General features: G+C 49.2%; 1 protein-coding gene across 2 annotated transcripts in view; it reads right to left on the bottom strand.

Moving 5' to 3' along the window:
- Nucleotides 1–603: 603 nt before the first annotated feature.
- Nucleotides 604–22,405, bottom strand: part of LOC118937768 (retinoic acid-induced protein 1) — a 232,537-nt gene continuing 210,735 nt past the window's right edge. The window contains exons 2-5 of one of the 2 annotated variants that reach the window (XM_090191522.1): nt 14,802–21,515; nt 9,535–9,628; nt 7,977–8,026; nt 604–2,555 (exon numbers count right to left, since the gene is read on the bottom strand). In XM_090191522.1, coding sequence (XP_090047648.1) covers nt 2,547–2,555; nt 7,977–8,026; nt 9,535–9,628; nt 14,802–21,461 — 6,813 coding nt within the window. In that variant the 5' untranslated portion in view covers nt 21,462–21,515 and the 3' untranslated portion in view covers nt 604–2,546. Of the gene's footprint in view, nt 2,556–7,964; nt 8,027–9,534; nt 9,629–14,801; nt 21,516–22,405 lie in introns of those variants that run through there. The other variant, XM_090191521.1, reaches the window with a different exon arrangement.

Here is a 22,405-nt window from a genome sequence, read left to right as displayed (position 1 = left end):
TAGAAACCGAACCTAACTTATGACCTGACCCATGACCTTATGTATTGCTGCTGCTCCAACGCATGCTTTCTGTCCTTAACACTGAAACTGAAACGGAATAATATAACAACAAATAGAAATATGTTGATACAACTAAAAGTAAATCAAAACTAGCAGGTCTGAAAATGAACTGAAACTAAACTGAATTTAAAATAAAAAGCTACATTCTAGAAATACACTTGAATATAAAACAACTAAACTATGATAACCTTGGTGTGTGTACTGTGTGTGTGTGTGTGTACTGTGTGTACTGTGTGTGTGTGTGTGCACCTTTGTGTGTCATGACATGTCCTATTCTTACATCTGTATTTCTGTCCTCACAGTCTGTCATTAATGATCACAAATGTGTGTCTGTGTGTCAGTGTAGATTTGGAAGAAGATGAGAAAAAAAGAACAGTCCTTGGTCTGGGCAGCGTTGAAAGGTGCTGGTATATTTGACATTGGCGTTACAAAAACATTTCACACAAATTGATGCTGTAGTGTCATCGATTCAAACAATGAAAACATGAACAATAAAAAACACTGCATGCTCAACTTAGAACGAGTGACATTCCCAAAAGTCTCTTTTCTGAATGGATTCTTTTAATAACATTTTTATAAGCAATAACATATTCATTTTATAGAAAATAAACATCTCTAGGAAATACTATACACAATTATATTAGTACATCACATCTTACAGTTAAACAGCGTCAAATACTTATATACACCATTAAATAATGAGAGCATCATAATCAAGAATCAGAAGAAGAAGAGGTTTGTGGTGTGATGCTTTGCTCTTGTCTGTACTGTACGCCCTAATACTGTATGTGTCCACTGATATGAAGTACTAAAGTACTGTACACTACACCCTAAAGTAGTACTGAAGTACTGTACACTACATCCTAAAGTAGTACTGAAGTACTGTACACTACACCCTAAAGAGGCTGTCTGTGTGTGTGAGAATGCTGCAGTAAGGGGAACAGGCTACGCTACTGTGAGTGCCACATACAGAGAAAGGAATGAGAGAGACACTTGATGTGGAGTCAGAAAACTGAAACAGTCCGAATACGGACACTGTACAACAGTCACGGTTCCCCATTTAATGGGGAGGACTGTGTTACTGTACGGTGTCCATATTATGACATATTTGAGTCTCTGTACGGTTGATTCAGCTCTATGGTGCTGAGAACTCAAGTCGTGTAGGACTAAGAATCTATTGGAGTCGAATACTTGTTCATTTTTATGGAGACAGCAGCCTTTGGTGATGGAGATGATGGACAGAGATATTGATGAAGAACTGTGGTGAGATGAGATGACGACGTGTGAGATGATGCCGGCCGGGCCCTATGCCCTGACCTTTAACCTTTATGGTGATGATGTGGCGTCTACTGTACATCATGTTGTATGAGCACACGTCTGAACTTCGACTCGGTGACCTCCAGAGTTTTGACCCCCCCCCCCCAATATCCAAATTAGCACACTACCCACTTAGAATGAAGCGATGTATAAGGCATGCATTCTAAAGTAGTACGCTAGTGTGAATATTGAAACCTTTATTTTTATAAAAATGTTTAATTGAACACAAAGCGGGACAGATACCAACGCTGACTCAATGGTGTCGTATAGCCGTAATATGCACATCAAAATACATACCGGAAGAAGAGCGTTATATTCAGTCATTTTTTCTTTCTGTCGATATCAGAATCATATTTAGAATCTGTTAAAACACGCAATGTACATTTTTATAACACTTAAGCGCACATTGAGATACATCCAGGGGAGGGGCGGCTTCTTTTGACGCATGACATCTTGAATTGGAACACGCTCGTTCCCTTCCTTGTACAAGCACACACACACACACAGTCCATGTCACACACACACAGTTGATGTCACACACACACCGCGACCTGGAACTCGGACAGCAGAGCCGGAGGGGGCCTATTCTGGCCAATCGCAATCCACCAGGTGTCCAAAAATGATAGCGACCGTTCCAGAGGCAGAACAGTGCAGCGTGAATTTAAAACCGCTCCCTGTCTCCCCCCATCTCTCCCCCCTCTCTCTCTCTCTCTCCCCATCTCTCCCCCCCTCTCTCTCTGGAGGGGTGGTCTCTAAGTAACCATGGCTGCCAGGTGTCTAGACTCCAGACACAGACAGACAGGGCTGTGAAAGACTCTCTCAAAACACCGCAGTCCGTCTGTCCGTGAAGGAGACTGTCTGTTAGACAGACAATGCAGTCCCTCTCTCTGTCTCTCTGTCTGGTTATCAGGGGTGGCTGAGATAAAGCAGTGCCGTTGCCAGGGGTTACGGGGGTTGCTCTGAGGGACCTGCTGTCTTGTGTCTGTATTGCTGCCATCGGTGGTGCCTCAGAGGATCCCCAGCCGTCCCCATTGGCTGATGCGTCTGTCCGTCATGACGTCTCATCATGACTCCTCATCATCAGGTTTGGGTGGGGGGGATGTCCTATCTGTCTGTCTGTCTGTCATACTGCATAGGTGATGCTCACTGGGGCTGGGTAGTGCTCTATTTTACAAAGCCTGGAAGACAAAGACAAATTATGTATGAGGGCGATTGCTGTTCACTTCAAAACACGTGCACAAAGATAATGTTATATATGAAAAAAAATGAATATTGTGCTTTTGAGAGTGTATGGGTGATCTGTGTGTGTTGTGTCATACTGTCTGCAGGTTCAGTAGGTCTCTCTCTCTCTCTCTGGACATATGTACTCATGCCTGCTGAAATAGAACGCACCAGCACTCACAGCACTGCAATGTGTGTGTGTTATTCTCCATGGCCAGCGCAGGATGGGACCTTTAATTGCCATGGTCACTGCAAACATGAAAGCTGCAGTGTCTGTGTGCCTGAGTCTCTGCTCTGAGCTAACATGAAAGCTGCAATGTGTGTGCTTGCGCGCTGGTGTGTGTGTGTGTGGTTCTGCACAACTGTAGACATGAAAGCTAGCTGCAGTGTGCGGTAGTGGAGGATGGAGGATGCAGCTGGCCAGTGAACTGGCTTCTGTGAATGACAAGGTGGGAACGCCTACTAACTATAATGGTGGGGTGCTTCCCCTTATCCTCGGTAGTCTCTCTCTCTCTCGTTCTCTCTCTCTCTCTCTCTGTCTCTCTCTCTGTCTCTCTCTCTCGCTCTCTCTCTCTGTCTCTCTCTCGCTCTCTCTCTCTTGCTCTCTCTCTCTTTCTGAATCTCTCTCCCTCTCTCTCTCTTTCTCTTGCTGAATCTCTCTCCCTGTGTCTCTCAGTATTCTCTTTCTCTTCTGTCTCTCTATATTCTCTCTCTTTCTCTCTCTCTATATGTAGTCTCTGTCTCCCTTTCTCATTCTCTTTGTATCTCTGAGTCTCTCTGTGATGTAACGGCCCGCTGCTCTCCTTTTGTTTCTACACATCCGCATAGAACACAAAAACAGCCTCTGTTTGTCTCCTACTGTGTGTGTAATATGTGTTGTGAGTGTGTGTGTGTGTGTGTGTTTGTGAACATTCACAATGTTCATACGTTTTTGTGTGAGTTTGCACAATATGTGCCTGCTGTTTGTGTGTGCCTGTGTATATGTCTGCCTGTTGTGTGTGTGCGCTTGCCTGTGTGTGTGTGTGTGTGTGTGTGTGCCTGTGTGTGGGTGCCTGTGTGTATCTGTGCCTGTGTGTGTGCGTTTGCCTGTGTGTGTGTATGTGCCTCTGTGTATGTGCCTGTGTGTGTGTGTAACTGTTTGTGTGTGCCTGTGTGTGTGTGTGCCTGTGTGCGGGTGTGTGTGTGGGCCTGTGTGTGTGCGTTTGCCTGTGTGTGTGTATGTGCCTGTGTGTGTGTGTGCCTGTCTGTGTGTGCCTGTGTGTGTGTGTGCCTGTGTGCGTGTGTGTGTGTGGGCCTGTGTGTGCAGCAGTTCCCTGCCCATGTGAGATTGCTCCCTTCCTCCCTCCTTTCCTTCCTCCATCCCTCCTGCTGGTGTCTGTGTCTGTGTTGTAGAACAGTGAGAGGAGGAGAGCAGAGGAGCAGAGAACAGAGGCAGAGTTCCATGGAGACCTGGGTGGGGTGGGTGGGGGGGTGGGGGGGTGGGGGGTTGTGCCTGGGATTGTGTCTGTGTATCTTTACTGCTCTCTGATTAGGCTGCTCAGTCTGCTAAATTAGCATCGCACAGACCCACCAGCCTCCCTCTCTCTCTCTCTCTCTCTCTCTCTCTCTCTCTCTCTCTCTCTCTCTCTCTCTCCCTCTTTCTCTCTCTCTATCCCTCTGTCTTCCTCCTCTCTCTCTCTCTCTCCCCCCCTCTCTCTCTCTCTCTTTCTCTCTCTCCCTATTTCTCTCTCTCTATCCCTCTGTCTTTCTCCTCTCTCTCTCTCTCTCTCTCTCTCTCTCTCTCTCTCTCTCTCCCTCTTTCTCTCTCTCTCCCTCTCTCTCTCTCTCTCCCTGTCTCGCTCTTTCTCTCTCTCTATCCCTCTGTCTCTCTCTCTCTCTCTCTCTATTTCTCTCTCTCTATCCCTCTATCTTTCTCCTCTCTCTCTCTCTCTCTCTCTCTCTCTCTCTCTCATTCTCTCTCTGTCTCTGTTCTTCTATACGTGGGAGGGGAAGAGAGGAGGGAGGGGGATAGGATACAGGGACAGGAAAGGAGAAAAGAGAGAGAGGGAGGGAGAGGGAGGAGAGATGGAGGGAGAGGGGAGGAGAGATGGAGGGAGCAAGGGGAAGGCAGGGGGTGAAAAGAGGAGAGGAGAAGAGAGAGATGAGGGAGTGAGGGGAAGGCAGGGGGTGAAGAGAGAAGAGGATAAGAGAGAGATGGAGGGAGTGAGGGGAAGGCAGGGGGTGAAGAGAGAAGAGGAGAAGAGAGAGATGGAGGGAGTAAGGGGAAGGCAGGGGGTGAAAAGAGAAGAGGAGAAGAGAGAGATGGAGGGAGTGAGGGGAAGGCAGAGGTGGGCGTGATGCTTTTTTGATCAGCAGCCAGATTTTCACCCTTGTCTGTCAGTCTACACAGAGGAGAGGAGAGAGGGATGGGGAGAATAGAGGAGGGAGGGAGGGAGGGGGAGAATAGAGGAGGGAGGGAGGGGGAGAATAGAGGAGGGAGAGGGGAGAGGAGAGGAGAGAGGAGATGAGAGAGAGGGATGGGGAGAATAGAGGAGGGAGGGAGGGGGAGAATAGAGGAGGGAGGGAGGGGGAGAATAGAGGAGGGAGGGATGGGGAGAATAGAGGAGGGAGAGGAGAGAGGAGATGAGAGAGAGGCTGCTGCTTCAATGCACCGCTGCTCCCTGCTGAATGTCAGTACCCCTCTCTCTCCCCTCCCCCTTCCCTCCATCATTGACCTTCCTCCAGAGTGCAGTGTGGCGTTACCGCCACCAGATGGCGCCTCCCATAAAGAAAACTGCAACCTTGGAAATCCAAACAAAACAGGAAGAGTGGGCTGCTAATGTGATCACACTCCCACTTTCAGTCATAACAATGCACAGCGTGGCTGACTAATGTTTTCCGAGAGGTGCAGTGTGAGAGGTAGCTAGTGGGATAAAGTGTAGGATGATTTGCCATTTTGTCAAGGTCATTCGTAGGACTCCCTGTGCAGTCATTTAAAATGAACAAATGTAGCGGATGACATCTTAATGTGCGTAGGGCTTCATCCCAAATGGCACACTATTAAGTAGAGCACTTCTTTTGACCAGGGCCCTATATGGATGTTAATGGGCAACATACATTCCACAACAGTAACATTCTTGTTCCTTTGCATAGAATGTGTTTGTTGTAGATTAGAACAGTGGGTGCCGACATGGATGAGACTCAGCTGAACTCTGTCAACCCAGTTGGAGCTGGATTCCTTTCCTATGTCTGCTAGCCTTTCAGCTTGGTGCTGAACACTCTATTAGAGTCTGTGTTTAGTGATGGGAGGGAATCGACAGGCTGACCTCCAGCCCTGCAGAAGGCTGTGTGAGACCAATCAGTGTTCGGTGTTCAGGTGGCGTTAACAGTGGTGTTAGTGGACTGGCCAGTCAATAGTGCTCAGCGCCAGGCAGAGATGCCTGATAGGCTGTTGCCACGGGAGATGCAGAGACACACGACCTTGGTTACACACATCCTCTGTCTCTGTCTGTGCCTGACTCTCTCTTTGTCCATTTATGAGTGTGTGTCTGTCTGTTTATGTGTGTGTGTTAATGTCTCTCTCACTCTCTTTTTCCTTACTCTCTGTCACTGTCACTATATGTCATTCTCTGTATGTCTGTCTCTGTCACTATATGTCATTCTCTGTATGTCTGTCTCTGTCACTATATGTCATTCTCTGTATGTCTGTCTCTGTCACTATATGTCATTCTCTGTATGTCTGTCTCTGTCACTATATGTCATTCTCTGTATGTCTGTCTCTGTCACTATATGTCATTCTCTGTATGTCTGTCTCTGTCACTATATGTCATTCTCTGTATGTCTGTCTCTGTCACTATATGTCATTCTCTGTATGTCTGTCTCTGTCACTATATGTCATTCTCTGTATGTCTGTCTCTGTCAAAAACTGAAATGTAATGTATTGTAATATCACAATATTAGAAATTCCTAACCAGAGGGGATAGAGAGACGGGAGTCTTGGATTATAGGAATGTTTACGGAGATAAAAGCATAATTATTCTGATGTGTATGGTTCTGTTCTCTCAGGGTGGGTGAGTCTCCAGGACAAGGCAGGAAAGTACAGAAGAAGCCAAAGAGCCCTCCCACTAACAGGTACAGTAGAGAACAGTGCTGCCCCCTACTGACTGCACATAAGTGGCTCTTACTGTCTCCTATACTTCACATCTCTGACTGTCTCCTATACTTCACATATTTTACTGTCTCCTATACTTCACATCTCTGACTGTCTCCTATACTTCACATATCTTACTGTCTCCTATACTTCACATCTCTGACTGTCTCCTATACTTCACATCTCTGACTGTCTCCTATACTTCACATCTCTGACTGTCTCCTATACTTCTCATCACTCTCTCTCCCCCTCAGGATCCTGAAGCCAGAATGCCTCTGTCCCAGGTCAGCTAAACCGACATTTCTCCAACATTTCTCTACTTCTCCCCCTCTCTTTATTTCTCTGCCCTTCTTCTTTAATTCCTTAACTCATAAACAATAAAAACTCCAATAAATACTAAAATTTTAATTTATAATGAATAAAAATCACCCCATCTCTCCCCCCTCTCTGTCTGTCAATCTAAGTCTGTGTGTCAGGAGCTGGTACAGAAATACCTCGGAGGACAGAGTGAGGCGCTCAGACAGCCTGAAGAATCATAACTCCCTGAGCTAACTGGTTCCTCCCTCAGTCCCTCTATGACCCCTCACTCCCTGACCCCCTTTGATCCTTGACCTCTGGGCCTTCTATCAGCCCCATGTTGCACTATGGTTTGACTACCACCAATGCTACTAGTCCCTCTAACCTCCCTCTAACCTCCCTCTGACCTCCCTCTAACCTCCCTCTAACCTCCCTCTGACCTCCCTCTGACCTCCCTCTAACTTCCCTCTAACTTCCCTCTAACCTCCCTCTGACCTCCCTCTGACCTCCCTCTGAACTCCCTCTAACTTCCCTCTAACCTCCCTCTGACCTCCCTCTGACCTCCCTCTAACTTCCCTCTAACTTCCCTCTAACCTCCCTCTGACCTCCCTCTGACCTCCCTCTAACTTCCCTCTAACCTGCCTCTGACCTCCCTCTAATCTCCCTCTAACCTCCCTCTGACCTCCCTCTGACCTCCCTCTAACCTCCCTCTAACTTCCCTCTAACCTCCCTCTAACTTCCCTCTAACCTCCCTCTAACCTCCCTCTGACTTCCATCTGACCTCCCTCTGACCTCCCTCTGACCTCCCTCTGACCTCCCTCTGATGGTTCAGTCCAGTGCTCACTGCCCAGGACATACCCTATCCAATGGATTGTTGCTATAGTTACATAGATTGTTCTACTATTTATCTCCCTTTTGCATGTGTACAGACGGATTCTGTTTATTTGCTTACCTCGTGTTTCGGACATTTCAGTGAAAAGTTGTCGTCTTGGAACATGCAGCCTGAGAGAGAGAGAAAGAGAGAGAAGGAAGGAGACAGAGAGGGAGAGAAGGAAAGAGAAAGATAGAGGTAGGGAGAGAAGGAAGGAGAGAGAGAGAGAGGGAGAGAGAGAGAGAAGGAAGGAAGCAGAAAGAGATATAGAGAGGGAGAGAGAGAAGGAAGGAGGGAGAGGAAGAGATGGAAGGAGAGAGAGAGAGAGAAGGAAGGAGGGAGAGACAGAGAGGGAGAGAGAAGGAAGGAGAGAGACATAGAGAGAGAGAAGTAAGGAGAGAGAGACAGAGAGGGAGAGAGAGAGAAGGAAGGAGAGAATGATAGGATGAGGTAGGTTGCAGCCATGGTGTACTCTGCAGGATTAAACTGGTCCTTCAGTTCCTCTCAGTGCTGCCTCTGTGAGGAGTTCTAATCCCCACGGTACCTACTGATGGCATGATGTAATGTGAGGGGAGGCCATACCTACATACAGTATATGCTTATACACAAATGAACACACACACACACACACACACACACACACACACACACACACACACACACACACGCTACCTCCACCCCTTCATTCCCCCTCCTCCTTCACCCTTCCCTCTTACTCCCCTCCCCCTTCACCCTTCCCTCTTACTCCCCTCCCCCTTCACCCTTCCCTCCTACTCCCCTCCCCCTTCACCCTTCCCTCTTACTCCCCTCCCCCTTCACCCTTCCCTCTTACTCCCCTCCCCCTTCACCCTTCCCTCCTACTCCTCCCACTCCTTCTTGCCTGCTTTATCCATCCCTCTCCTCCTCTCTCCTCTCTCTCTCTCTCTCTGAGGGCTCTTACCTCTCTCCTCCTCTCTCCATCCCTCTCATCTCTCTCTCTCTCTCTCTCTCTGAGGGCTCTTACCTCTCTCCTCCTCTCTCCAACCCTTTCCTCTCTCTCTCTCTCCGAGGGCTCTTACCTCTCTCCTCCTCTCTCCATCCCTTTCCTCTCTCTCCTCTCTCTCTCTCTCTGTCTCTGAGGGCTCTTACCTATCTCCTCCTCTCCTCCTCTCTCCTCTCTCTCTCCTCTCTCTCTCTCTCTCTCTCTCTCTCTCTCTCTCTCTCCGAGGGCTCTTACCTATCTCCTCCTCTCCTCCTCTCTCCTCTCTCTCCTCTCTCTCTCTCTCTCTCTCTCTCCGAGGGCTCTTACCTATCTCCTCCTCTCTCCTCCTCTCCCCTCTCTCTCCTCCTCTCTCCTCTCTCTCTCTCTCTCTCTCTGAGGGCTCTTACCTATCTCCTCCTCTCCTCCTCTCTCCTCTCTCTCTCCTCTCTCTCTCTGAGGGCTCTTACCTATCTCCTCCTCTCTCCTCTCTCTCTCCTCTCTTTCTCTCTCTGAGGGCTCTTACCTATCTCCTCCTCTCCTCCTCTCTCCTCCTCTCTCCTCTCTCTCTCTCTCTCTGAGGGCTCTTACCTATCTCCTCCTCTCTCTCTCCTCTCCTCTCTCTCTCTCTCCTCCTCTCTCCTCTCTCTCTCCTCTCTCTCTCTCTCTGAGGGCTCTTACCTATCTCCTTGGCGCAGATGTAGTGGTATTTATGAGGGCAGCCTTTCCAGCAGCAGCTGATGGACGCGCCCACTCTCTGGCACTTGGAACAGCTCTGGAGACCAGACAGACAGACAGAGAGAAAGACGGACAGAGGGACAGCCAGCCAGACAGAGAGACATAGAGCCATACAGACGGGCAGACAGGCAGACAGACGGGCAGACAGGCAGACAGACAGTCTCCAGTTAATAATAAAGCATCTACTTGATGTTGCCAAAAATACGTCACTGTGTCCAATATGTCACTGTGTCCAATATGTCACTGTGTCCAATACGTCACTGTGTCCAATACGTCACTGTGTTCAATATGTCACTGTGTCCAATATATCACTGTGGACAATATGTCACTGTGTCCAATATATCACTGTGGACAATATATCACTGTGTCCAATATGTCACTGTGTCCAATATGTCACTGTGTCCAACATGTCACTGTGGACAATATGTCACTGTGTCCAATATGTCACTGTGGACAATATGTCACTGTGACCAATATGTCACAGTGTACAATACGTCACTGTGTCCAATATGTCACTGTGTCCAATATGTCACTGTGTCCAATATGTCACTGTGTTCAATATGTCACTGTGTCCAATATATCACTGTGGACAATATGTCACTGTGTCCAATACGTCACTGTGTCCAATACGTCACTGTGTCCAATTTGTCACTGTGGACAATATGTCACTGTGGACAGTATGTCACTGTGTCCAATATGTCACTGTGGACAATATGTCACTGTGTCCAATATGTCACTGTGTCCAACATGTCACTGTGTCCAACATGTCACTGTGGACAATATGTCACTGTGGACAATATGTCACTGTGGACAATATGTCACTGTGTCCAATATGTCACTGTGGACAGCATGTCACTGTGTCCAATATGTCACTGTGGACAATATGTCACTGTGGACAATATGTCACTGTGGACAGTATGTCACTGTGTCCAATATGTCACTGTGGACAATATGTCACTGTGTCCAATACGTCACTGTGTCCAATATGTCACTGTGTCCAATATGTCACTGTGTCCAATATGTCACTGTGTCCAATACGTCACTGTGTCCAATATGTCACTGTGTCCAATATGTCACTGTGGACAATATGTCACTGTGGACAATATGTCACTGTGTCCAATACGTCACTGTGTCCAATATGTCACTGTGTCCAATATGTCACTGTGTCCAATATGTCACTGTGTCCAATATGTCACTGTGGACAATATGTCACTGTGTCCAATACGTCACTGTGTCCAATATGTCACTGTGTCCAATATATCACTGTGACCAATATGTCACTGTGTCCAATATGTCACTGTGGACAATATGTCACTGTGTCCAACATGTCACTGTGTCCAATATGTCACTGTGGACAATATGTCACTGTGTCCAACATGTCACTGTGGACAATATGTCACTGTGGACAATATGTCACTGTGTCCAATATGTCACTGTGTCCAATATGTCACTGTGGACAATATGTCACTGTGGACAATATGTCACTGTGGACAGTATGTCACTGTGTCCAATATGTCACTGTGGACAATATGTCACTGTGTCCAATACGTCACTGTGTCCAATATGTCACTGTGTCCAATATGTCACTGTGACCAATATGTCACTGTGTCCAATATGTCACTGTGGACAATATGTCACTGTGTCCAATATGTCACTGTGGACAATATGTCACTGTGTACAATACGTCACTGTGTCCAATATGTCACTGTGTCCAATATGTCACTGTGACCAATATGTCACTGTGTCCAATATGTCACTGTGTCCAATATGTCACTGTGGACAATATGTCACTGTGGACAATATGTCACTGTGTCCAATATGTCACTGTGGACAGTATGTCACTGTGTCCAATATGTCACTGTGGACAATATGTCACTGTGGACAATATGTCACTGTGGACAGTATGTCACTGTGTCCAATATGTCACTGTGGACAATATGTCACTGTGTCCAATACGTCACTGTGTCCAATATGTCACTGTGTCCAATATGTCACTGTGTCCAATATGTCACTGTGTCCAATACGTCACTGTGTCCAATATGTCACTGTGTCCAATATGTCACTGTGGACAATATGTCACTGTGGACAATATTTCACTGTGTCCAATACGTCACTGTGTCCAATATGTCACTGTGTCCAATATGTCACTGTGTCCGATATGTCACTGTGTCCAATATGTCACTGTGGACAATATGTCACTGTGTCCAATACGTCACTGTGTCCAATATGTCACTGTGTCCAATATGTCACTGTGTCCAATATGTCACTGTGTCCAATATGTCACTGTGGACAATATGTCACTGTGTCCAATACGTCACTGTGTCCAATATGTCACTGTGTCCAATATGTCACTGTGACCAATATGTCACTGTGTCCAATATGTCACTGTGGACAATATGTCACTGTGTCCAACATGTCACTGTGTCCAATATGTCACTGTGGACAATATGTCACTGTGTCCAATATGTCACTGTGTCCAACATGTCACTGTGGACAATATGTCACTGTGGACAATATGTCACTGTGTCCAATATGTCACTGTGTCCAATATGTCACTGTGGACAATATGTCACTGTGGACAATATGTCACTGTGGACAGTATGTCACTGTGTCCAATATGTCACTGTGGACAATATGTCACTGTGTCCAATACGTCACTGTGTCCAATATGTCACTGTGACCAATATGTCACTGTGTCCAATATGTCACTGTGGACATTATGTCACTGTGTCCAATATGTCACTGTGGACAATATGTCACTGTGTCCAATACGTCACTGTGTCCAATATGTCACTGTGTCCAATATGTCACTGTGACCAATATGTCACTGTGTCCAATATATCACTGTGTCCAATATGTCACTGTGGACAATATGTCACTGTGGACAATATGTCACTGTGTCCAATATGTCACTGTGGACAGTATGTCACTGTGTCCAATATGTCACTGTGGACAATATGTCATTGTGGACAATATGTCACTGTGGACAGTATGTCACTGTGTCCAATATGTCACTGTGGACAATATGTCACTGTGTCCAATACGTCACTGTGTCCAATATGTCACTGTGTCCAATATGTCACTGTGTCCAATACGTCACTGTGTCCAATATGTCACTGTGTCCAATATGTCACTGTGGACAATATGTCACTGTGGACAATATGTCACTGTGTCCAATACGTCACTGTGTCCAATATGTCACTGTGTCCAATATGTCACTGTGTCCAATACGTCACTGTGTCCAATATGTCACTGTGTCCAATATGTCACTGTGGACAATATGTCACTGTGGACAATATTTCACTGTGTCCAACACGTCACTGTGTCCAATATGTCACTGTGTCCAATATGTCACTGTGTCCGATATGTCACTGTGTCCAATATGTCACTGTGGACAATATGTCACTGTGTCCAATACGTCACTGTGTCCAATATGTCACTGTGTCCAATATGTCACTGTGACCAATATGTCACTGTGTCCAATATGTCACTGTGGACAATATGTCACTGTGTCCAACATGTCACTGTGTCCAATACGTCACTGTGGACAATATGTCACTGTGGACAATATGTCACTGTGTCCAATACGTCACTGTGTCCAATATGTCACTGTGTCCAATATGTCACTGTGTCCAATATGTCACTGTGTCCAATATGTCACTGTGGACAATATGTCACTGTGTCCAATACGTCACTGTGTCCAATATGTCACTGTGTCCAATATGTCACTGTGACCAATATGTCACTGTGTCCAATATGTCACTGTGGACAATATGTCACTGTGTCCAACATGTCACTGTGTCCAATATGTCACTGTGGACAATATGTCACTGTGTCCAATATGTCACTGTGTCCAACATGTCACTGTGGACAATATGTCACTGTGGACAATATGTCACTGTGTCCAATATGTCACTGTGTCCAATATGTCACTGTGGACAATATGTCACTGTGGACAATATGTCACTGTGGACAGTACGTCACTGTGTCCAATATGTCACTGTGGACAATATGTCACTGTGTCCAATACGTCACTGTGTCCAATATGTCACTGTGACCAATATGTCACTGTGTCCAATATGTCACTGTGGACATTATGTCACTGTGTCCAATATGTCACTGTGGACAATATGTCACTGTGTCCAATACGTCACTGTGTCCAATATGTCACTGTGTCCAATATGTCACTGTGACCAATATGTCACTGTGTCCAATATATCACTGTGTCCAATATGTCACTGTGGACAATATGTCACTGTGGACAATATGTCACTGTGTCCAATATGTCACTGTGGACAGTATGTCACTGTGTCCAATATGTCACTGTGGACAATATGTCATTGTGGACAATATGTCACTGTGGACAGTATGTCACTGTGTCCAATATGTCACTGTGGACAATATGTCACTGTGTCCAATACGTCACTGTGTCCAATATGTCACTGTGTCCAATATGTCACTGTGTCCAATACGTCACTGTGTCCAATATGTCACTGTGTCCAATATGTCACTGTGGACAATATGTCACTGTGGACAATATGTCACTGTGTCCAATACGTCACTGTGTCCAATATGTCACTGTGTCCAATATGTCACTGTGTCCAATATGTCACTGTGTCCAATATGTCATTGTGGACAATATGTCACTGTGTCCAATACGTCACTGTGTCCAATATGTCACTGTGTCCAATATGTCACTGTGACCAATATGTCACTGTGTCCAATATGTCACTGTGGACAATATGTCACTGTGTCCAACATGTCACTGTGTCCAATACGTCACTGTGTCCAATATGTCACTGTGTCCAACATGTCACTGTGTCCAATATGTCACTGTGTCCAACATGTCACTGTGTCCAATACGTCACTGTGTCCAATACGTCACTGTGTCCAATACGTCAATGTCACTGTGTCCAATATGTTCCCTACAAAATAGACTTGAACAAGGCAAATGTTTTTCTTATTTGTGATCTATTTTTTCTTATTATTCCATTTCATAGTAATGTAAAAACCCCATTCATTTCTAACTGTGGGAGGTTAGAATTATAGATCACAATCATGTACAGTTTACTGTATGTGAAATACAGCACTTGAAATATTGACCCTCCATTGGTAAGATGCAGGATCAGTATCAACCGGAGAGAGAGAGGTGGAAAGAGAGAGAGAAAGAAAAAGAGAGAAATCAGCATAGAGAAAGAAGAAGGTCTCACCGTTTCTGTGGAGGTGTGAACAGCCTCTTTCAGGCCGTACAGCCTCCCTGCCACCATGATGATCCCATTGGTCCAGATAGCACAGTTCTCATGGGCCCAGTGTTCCTTAGCCTCAGCCTCCCCCTGCAGTCTCTGGAGGAGGCCTCCTCCTCCATTGCCCCCTTCCTGACCACCAGCTGTGGCCTCCGCAGCCCTCCTCTCCCCCTGGAGCTTCTGCATCCTCCTGAACCGATCCCGTAGGGTGGGCCGGTGCGTGCTTCCGCCCTCCGCCGGTGCCCTCTCTGCCCTCCTGGGGCGCCAATGGTGGGGGTGGGGCTGATGATGGTGACTCCCACCACTACTACTACTGCCCTGCTTTGTGACTGTCTCCATATCCACCTTTTTACTAACTTCCTTTTTGAAGCCGGGGTCTCCTTCGCTTGTTGGGGTGCTGCTGCTTGGTTCCCTGATGCTACTGTTGGAGCTTATTTTCTCTCGGTTTTCCCTCGGGGTTTCTATATGTCTTGCTGACAGGATTTTGCGGGGGATGCTATCCTCTGGGAAGTAGGGCCCACACAAATCCCCCAGCTCACGGTAATTTGCTGGCTTTCCACACAGGCAACACGTTAGACACCTGTCAATTAACGTTTTGTTAACCAAGGGCCCCTGGAGCATAGCTGAGGAGCTGGGTATCGCCTTGGCAACTGTGACTGAGTTTTTAATTTTGTCCGGGCTCTTTTTCCGGAGATTCTGAAGCACCATCTTCAGCTCTTCATCGCGCCTGTTGACGATGGTACAGAGAGAGGTGAAGTCTCCGGAGCTGTCCATACGCACATATGGACAGAAGGAGTGTTTGATTCTGCTTTCAGGAGTCTTACTCAGTACCTGTTTGAGAGAGGGCTCTGGCTGCTTTTCCTCTGACACTGCAGGACTTTCCTTTTTCCATTTCTTCTTCTTGAGTCTGGCCTCCCTCCCTGCAGCCTTTACCACCGCTTCAATCACCTCCATGGCGTCTTTGATTCCCTTTTTAGGACCAGGTTTTTTGTGAACCCTCAGAGGTTTGCTGCTCTGCTGTTCACCTGGTGCTCTCCCTCTCTTTTTGGAGGGGGATGAAGAGGGCTTCCTCCCTCGTTTGGAGGGAGGCGGCTGGATCATTTCTGTGGCGATCACCTGCAGGCTGTCTGTGATCTCACCTGGGCCGGCTGGTAGAGCGGGCGTTGTTGTTAACGCTATGTCAGTGGGTGTCTCTGTCTGCTGTTCTGCTGTTGTTGTCTCTACCTCCTCGTCAGCCACAGGCCCCTCTGAAGGCTGTCCTCCTTTCCTCTTCCTCCTCCTCTGTTTCAGGTGCATCTCGTGGTTGTTCTTGATGGCCCTCTGCTTGGCCAGCCGCGGCGTGTTGATGATCAGGCTCCCCGTCTCCATGGCGACCACCGTGGCGTCCGTGCTCTCTACCATGGCCCATTTCCTCCTCTTGGTCCTGGTGGGTTTGTTGGCGCCGCTCGCCGCTGCAGCGTCTGGCACCCCTGATGGGAGTGGCTCCGGCTGCACCCCCTCCCCGGTGTTCTGCTGCACCCTTCTCTCCTGTTCTGTGTTCTGGGCCCCCGTGGAGCTCCCCACGTCTCTTGCTAACTCCTCCCGTGACACATCAGGGGCGCTCACCGCCGCCACTGGGGCCTCGCTCTCCTCCGAGACGGGCAGCGACACAGGCTTTGACGTCACTTCATCTACTGTCGCCTCTGTGCTCTCGGGCTGTGGTGTTGGCGGGTGTTTCTTCGAACCGGTGCCCGAGTTTATTTTCTGAACCATGGCCTCGTATTTCAGACCCCTGCCTTTGCGCGGGGGGAGGTACTTGGTTTTAGTGGGACACTGAGAAGGGACACTGGGCATTTCACTAACCACATCACCGTCAGCCATCGTGGGAGGAGGGTTATCTTTGGTCAGCACAGTGATCAGAGAGGCCTTGATGTGCCTGCCTCTCTTTAGCCTTCTCTTGGGCCCTCGGACACCCATCTCCTTGGGTTTGACTAATGGAGGCTGGTTGGCCTGGTCAGAATGGGGAGTTTCAGGCTGGGGCTGTTTTGGTTTTGGTTTTGGACCTCGCTTTTTCTTCACCGGAGGCTCTAGAGGCAGAGGACTGGGTTTTCTTTTGAGTGGAGGTACAGGTGCAGTTTCAAGAGGTACAGCTACAGTCGGTTCTTTAGGTTTCTCAGGTGGAGCGACAGGTATACTAATGTCTGTTACACTGTTGTTTGTTACACTGTTGTCTTTTATGCTGGTGTCTGTTACGCTGGTGTCTGTTACACTGGTGTCTGTTACATTGGGGTCTGATACACTAGTGTCTGTTACTCTGGTGTCTGTTACACTGACGTCTGTTGCAATGGTGTCGGTTTCACTGGTGTCTGGTTTACTGGTGTCTGTTACACTGGTGTCTGGTTTACTGGTGTCTGTTATACTGGTGTTGGTTTTACTGGGGTCTGTTACTCTGGTGTCTGTTACACTGGTGTCTGTTACACTGGTGTCTGTTACACTGGTGTCTGGTTTACTGGTGTCTGTTACACTGGTGTCTGGTTTACTGGTGTCTGTTACACTGGTGTCTGGTTTACTAGAGTCTGTTACACTGGTGTCTGTTATACTTGTGTCTGTCTGGTTAGGGAAGACAGGGATTGCTGGCTCTATGCTCATACGTTCCTCATTTTGTAACACTGCATTGGACTTTGTTATACCTGTCAGGGTTTGAGTCAGGATTCCCTCAGATTGCGCCTTCTCTTTTTCCTTTGGAAGCTTATCCTGGGGGGGCTTCCTGGATCTCAGGACCATGTTCTTTCCGTCCTTGCCTGGAGCTTTCACTTCCTGTTTCCCATCACCTTGCTGACTGTTGATGCTCAAGCTCTTCTGGCCTCTTCCTGGACCCCCTGTTATGAGTGGAATGGGACCTTCCTGTTCTGCCAACTTCGACTTAGAGCCCGTACCCCTGGGACGACCACGGGGTGCTCCTTCATTTGGTTTTGAACCAGGTTTTGGTCCTGGTTTTGGACCCGGTTTAGGCCCTGGTTTTAGAACTGTTTTTGGGCCTGGTTTAGGCCCCGGTTTTAAACCTGGTTTTGGGCTGGGCTTCGAATCGGGTTTCAAACCTGGTTTTGGTCCTGGTTTTAGACTTGGCTTTGAACCTGGTTTTGGCCCTGGTTTTAGTCCTGGTTTAGGCCCTGGTTTTAACCCTGACTTTGGGCCTGGTTTTGGGCCTGGTTTCGAACCTGGTTTCCGCCCTGGTTTCCGTCTTTCAGGGGGCTGGGGATCCTTAGGAGGAGTGTCCTGCGCGTTGAATGAGCGAGTGCACATTCTGGACCGGGAGCCCTCAACAAGCAGTTTGGGTGTCTCGCTCGTTGTGATTATGTCCTGGTGAGCGGCCATGTCTAGCTGATCGGAGAACAGAGCACTCTTGCTGGAGGGCATGCAGGGTTTCTGCGGTGGCGAGGGGGCACTCTCCCCCTCTCTCTCCACACTCAGCTGTCTCCTGAATTCCACACTTGAGTGCATCAGTCTCCTCCTGCCTCGGCCGTGCTTCCGGCCGAAAGCCTGCGGGTGTGCAGATAGGGCCACGGGTTCTGGCTTGGCTGAAGGGGTCACAGCGCTTGGGCAGCTGATGCCCGGCTCCATGTCCTCATCACCTTTCTTTGGCGAGGGTGGGGTGTTGGCCCAGGAGGGCGCTGAGTGCAGTATGGACTTCCCCGGCAGCTGAGGGGAGTCAGGCTCCAGCACGTTGGAATCGCTGTGATCAATATGGTCCCTGGTGTGAGACGGAGCTGGAGGTGTTGCTATCTCGCTGAGAGCTGAGAAAACCATCATGGCTGAGTGAGACTGGGGTGGAGTGTCACAAATGGCTGACCCACTTTCTGGGGATTCTGCTGCTGCTGCTGTTGCATCTGGTTGTGCTGCTTGGCTTTCTGTCTCTGCAGACTCTGTGTTACTGTAAGGCTGAGGCTCAGCCAGGCTCTGGCCTTCTGTTCTGCTGCACAGTTCTCCAGAAGGCTCCTCCTGTGGGCTCTTTCTATTGTTGAGGTCCCTCTCAGTTGATGGCAGGCTCTCACTCTCTTCTCCCTCTCTCTCCTCAGCAGACAGAGGAGAAGATATGGAGTTCTGCTTTCTCTCCTCCTCCCCCTCCTCATCCTCCTCCTCTTCTTCTCTGCTCTCTCTCTTCTCTGAGGCGGAGAGCCTCTGGTCCAAAGCCTCGCCCCGTGGGGTAGGGGATGTGTTCTCCGAGCTGTCTTCCTTCTCTGTTAAATATTGATCTTGGTCAAGGTCACCCCTGGAAATATAGGGGGATGTCTTCACTGAGCTCTCAGAGTCAGTGGGAGATTCGGATTTGAAGGCCTCTGATTTCATCTCCTGGCCCAGGTCTCCCTTGTGGCTGGAGTCTGAGAGGCTTGGGGACTTATCCGCCGAGTCCCCTTTGCCTCGGTCGTATTTGTTTTGTATCTTGTGGTACATGTTCTCGTCGTAGCAGTAACTCTTTCCCTCGGTCACTGCTTTGTTGATCTTGCTATACAGCGCTGGGCCTTTCTCGTCCTCTGGCCATTTCTCCCGCTTCTCAGAGGTATCTGTGACATTATCGCTGCCTCTGCGGTCACTCTCGCTGTCGGAGGTCTTTTTCACGCCATCATCCTCGTAGTCTGCTATTTTCTCTGTCCAGGCCAACTCCTCAAAGTTTTCCTTCAGTGGCAAGCCAAGACGTTGGATGTCTGGAGGGGACTGGCTCTCCTGCTTCATGGGGCTGGGAATCGTCACACTCACGGGGGACCTCTCATCCCCCACGCTCTTCATGGAGGTTTGTCGGGGTTCGTGTCCCCCCTGTGACCTGGGGTCAGGGGTCATGTTGTCCCTGGAAGCCACGCTCTGCAGGCCGGACACAGAGTCACCAGACCGGGTGGACATGTCATCCGGAGAGGTCATGGAGCAGGATGAGGCTGTGTCCAGGCCCAAGTGTGTGTTGTTGGGGGCCTGAGCTGGGCTCCTGCCCTGGCCGCAGTAGTAGTACCCTCTCTCCAGCTGCTCGTCAGAACTACTGGAGTACCCCCCCTCCTGCATCTCAATGGGGACGAGCTGGTGCTGGTTGGTGCTGTAGGGGTCCTGCATGGGACCCCCACCGTGCTGACCCTCGGGGCCTCCTGGCACTCCTTTGTAAACCTCTTCCTTCTTGGAGGAGCTGCCTCCACTGCTCCCAATGCTGCTGCGCTTGGCCCCCTTCTTGTTGGCGACCATGGCCTCGGAGAGCAGCAGCTGCTGCACATTGTTGGAGATGTTCTCCACCTGAGAGGTGAGGGCATTCAGGCTCCACAGGCTGGGGTTGGCAAGCAGCTTCTCAGAGAAGCGCTCCTTCATGGAAACCCCCTGTGTGTAGCTGTGCTGCGGGGTTGGGTGGGCCACGTTGGGGGACGAGGACGGGTGGGAGCGCGGCGGCATCAGCAAGCCTTGGTCCTGCAGACCCGCTGAGGAAGAGGAGGACGAAGAAGCCGCCCCTGGGGTCATTGGTGGCTGGCTGTACTGGAAGCTCTCTGGATTGGTCATCAAAGGGGAAGGGGTGGAGCTGTAGGAGGGCGAGCGGCCTACAGAGCGTGCAGGGGAGTGGCTGGAGGCGGGACTACATGTCTGGTAGTACTGCTCAGGGGATCTGACGGACAGCTCGGACAGACAGTAGTTCTGCTGGGGCTGGCTAAAGTGTTGGTATTTGGGGTGGGTCTCCTGGGGAGTGGGAATGCCTTGTAGTGGGGGCTGGGGCTCATAGCCACCCCTGGAGGGAGTCTGTTGGTAGCTGTAACTGTTCTGGGGTGGCGGGCGGTATCCCCCCTGCTTCAGACCACTGTGGCTGCCCATCTGCCTAGTGTACTGGGAGCTGGGCGGCATACTATATCCCTTGTAACAGTGGGGCATTGGGCTGCACTTCTCCATGTAGGAGGAGGAGGATGGCGAGGGGGACGGGGGATGTTGGGGGTAGTGGAGGTGGCTCTGGGGGTACATCAACGGGGACTGGCCTGGGTTTGCGGGATGGGGCTGGTGGTGTGGGCTGGTGTAGACCGGAGCAGAGGCCTGGTGGGGCTGGTGACACTGGCTCTGGGAGTGAGCCAGCATGTTCTGGTCCAGATACTGGGAGGACCCAGGGGGACCTGGCTCCATCCTGCCTACCATCTCCTGCTCGTACTGAGCTAGCTGAGCTGGGTCGTCCCACTTAGACTGATGGAGGTGGCCTTCACTCATATACTGGGCCGGGTATCCCCCCGGGCCCATGTGATTGCTGTAGCCGCCTGCCTGCATATGCTGGGGAGTGGGAGGAGGTCCTTGGCTCCCCCCACTGTAAGCCTTCTTATCATGAGGCGTCGAACCTCCTCCACCACCCACACCACCACCCACACCGCCTCCATTACCCTGGGGGTATCCAGGGTATGCCTGCTGGCTGTAACAGTCCTTAGGTCCAGGTATGGGTCCACTTCCTGGTCCAGGTCCGGCTCCTGGTCCCGCTGGAGGCATCCCTGTAGCGGTGGCCAGCGCGTGCGCCTCGTAGACCTGCCTGGTCTGTCCGTGGTGGGGGTGTTGTCGGTAGCTCTCCAGGCGTGATAATTCATGGTGCTCCTGCTGGTAGCAGGGCTGGTTGCCATGGAAACCGCTCCTCTCTCTGCTGAACGACTGCATGGCTCCAGCTATAGGAGGGGCGGGGGGAGGGAGGGGGTCGGGGGTGGGGGTGTTCTGACAGAGAGAGAGAGAGAGAGATGAGAGAGAGATGAGAGAAGGAGTGGAGAGGGAGATGGGGAAAGAGGGGGGGGGGGGATAGAAAAACAGAAGAGAGAAGGAGGGGGTGTTAGTATCACAGAGCCAGGACATTACATCTCTACCTTCACGTCTCTAACCCCAACATCCTTTATCTCACCAGGAAAGATCAGAGACACAACAACAAAGTCTTGCCTTTCTGAGATCAATTGACTTAATATCATGTTCAATTAAAAGAAATGCTCGATTTGAATTCACAAGTAATGTTACTGTACACACCTGTACACAGCTGCACTGGAAATACATTCAAATGATTGATTTTCCCTTGACAGATTCTAAGCAACGGACATATCTTCTGTGCAAGATAAGATGGAGTCTGGACTCTGGTCAGGGAACAGTGAACAAGCTAGAATACTGCGGCCATTTCAACCATCTCAAGATGGAGGGAGCTAGCCCGTTGTTGGCGGAGCTGCGATTGTCAGGTCATGCAGGAGGCAGTGTGAGTCAGACATGTCTGTTAATGTGAGCTGCCGTCCAAACCAAGCCCGCCACGCAAGGACACGACCTCTGGAGGGGAAACCAGAATAGACGGGGCACAAGAAAACACATAACCAGATAACTTGTGTGATGAATAGATGAGGTGTTAAGAGATAACGGTCGATTGAGATGTTCTGTGACCAAATCCCGTCAATGTCATTCTGCATGAAAAATCTCATGGGAATTTTCACTGTGTTTTTGTGAGGCTATTGTTACTCAATATTTACTTGTAATATGCAAGCACATGTTTCAGTATCACATTACAGCCATTAGCCCTCTCTCTCTCTCTCTCTCTCTCTCTCTCTCTCTCTCTCTCTCTCTCTCTCTCTCTC

Source organism: Oncorhynchus mykiss, chromosome 12 (assembly GCF_057628025.1).
Source record: "Oncorhynchus mykiss isolate SJ-2025 chromosome 12, ASM5762802v1, whole genome shotgun sequence".
NCBI lineage: Eukaryota > Metazoa > Chordata > Actinopteri > Salmoniformes > Salmonidae > Oncorhynchus > Oncorhynchus mykiss.
The sequence above is the reverse complement of the archived record's forward strand: the minus strand, read 5'-3'. Positions and strand labels throughout refer to the sequence as shown.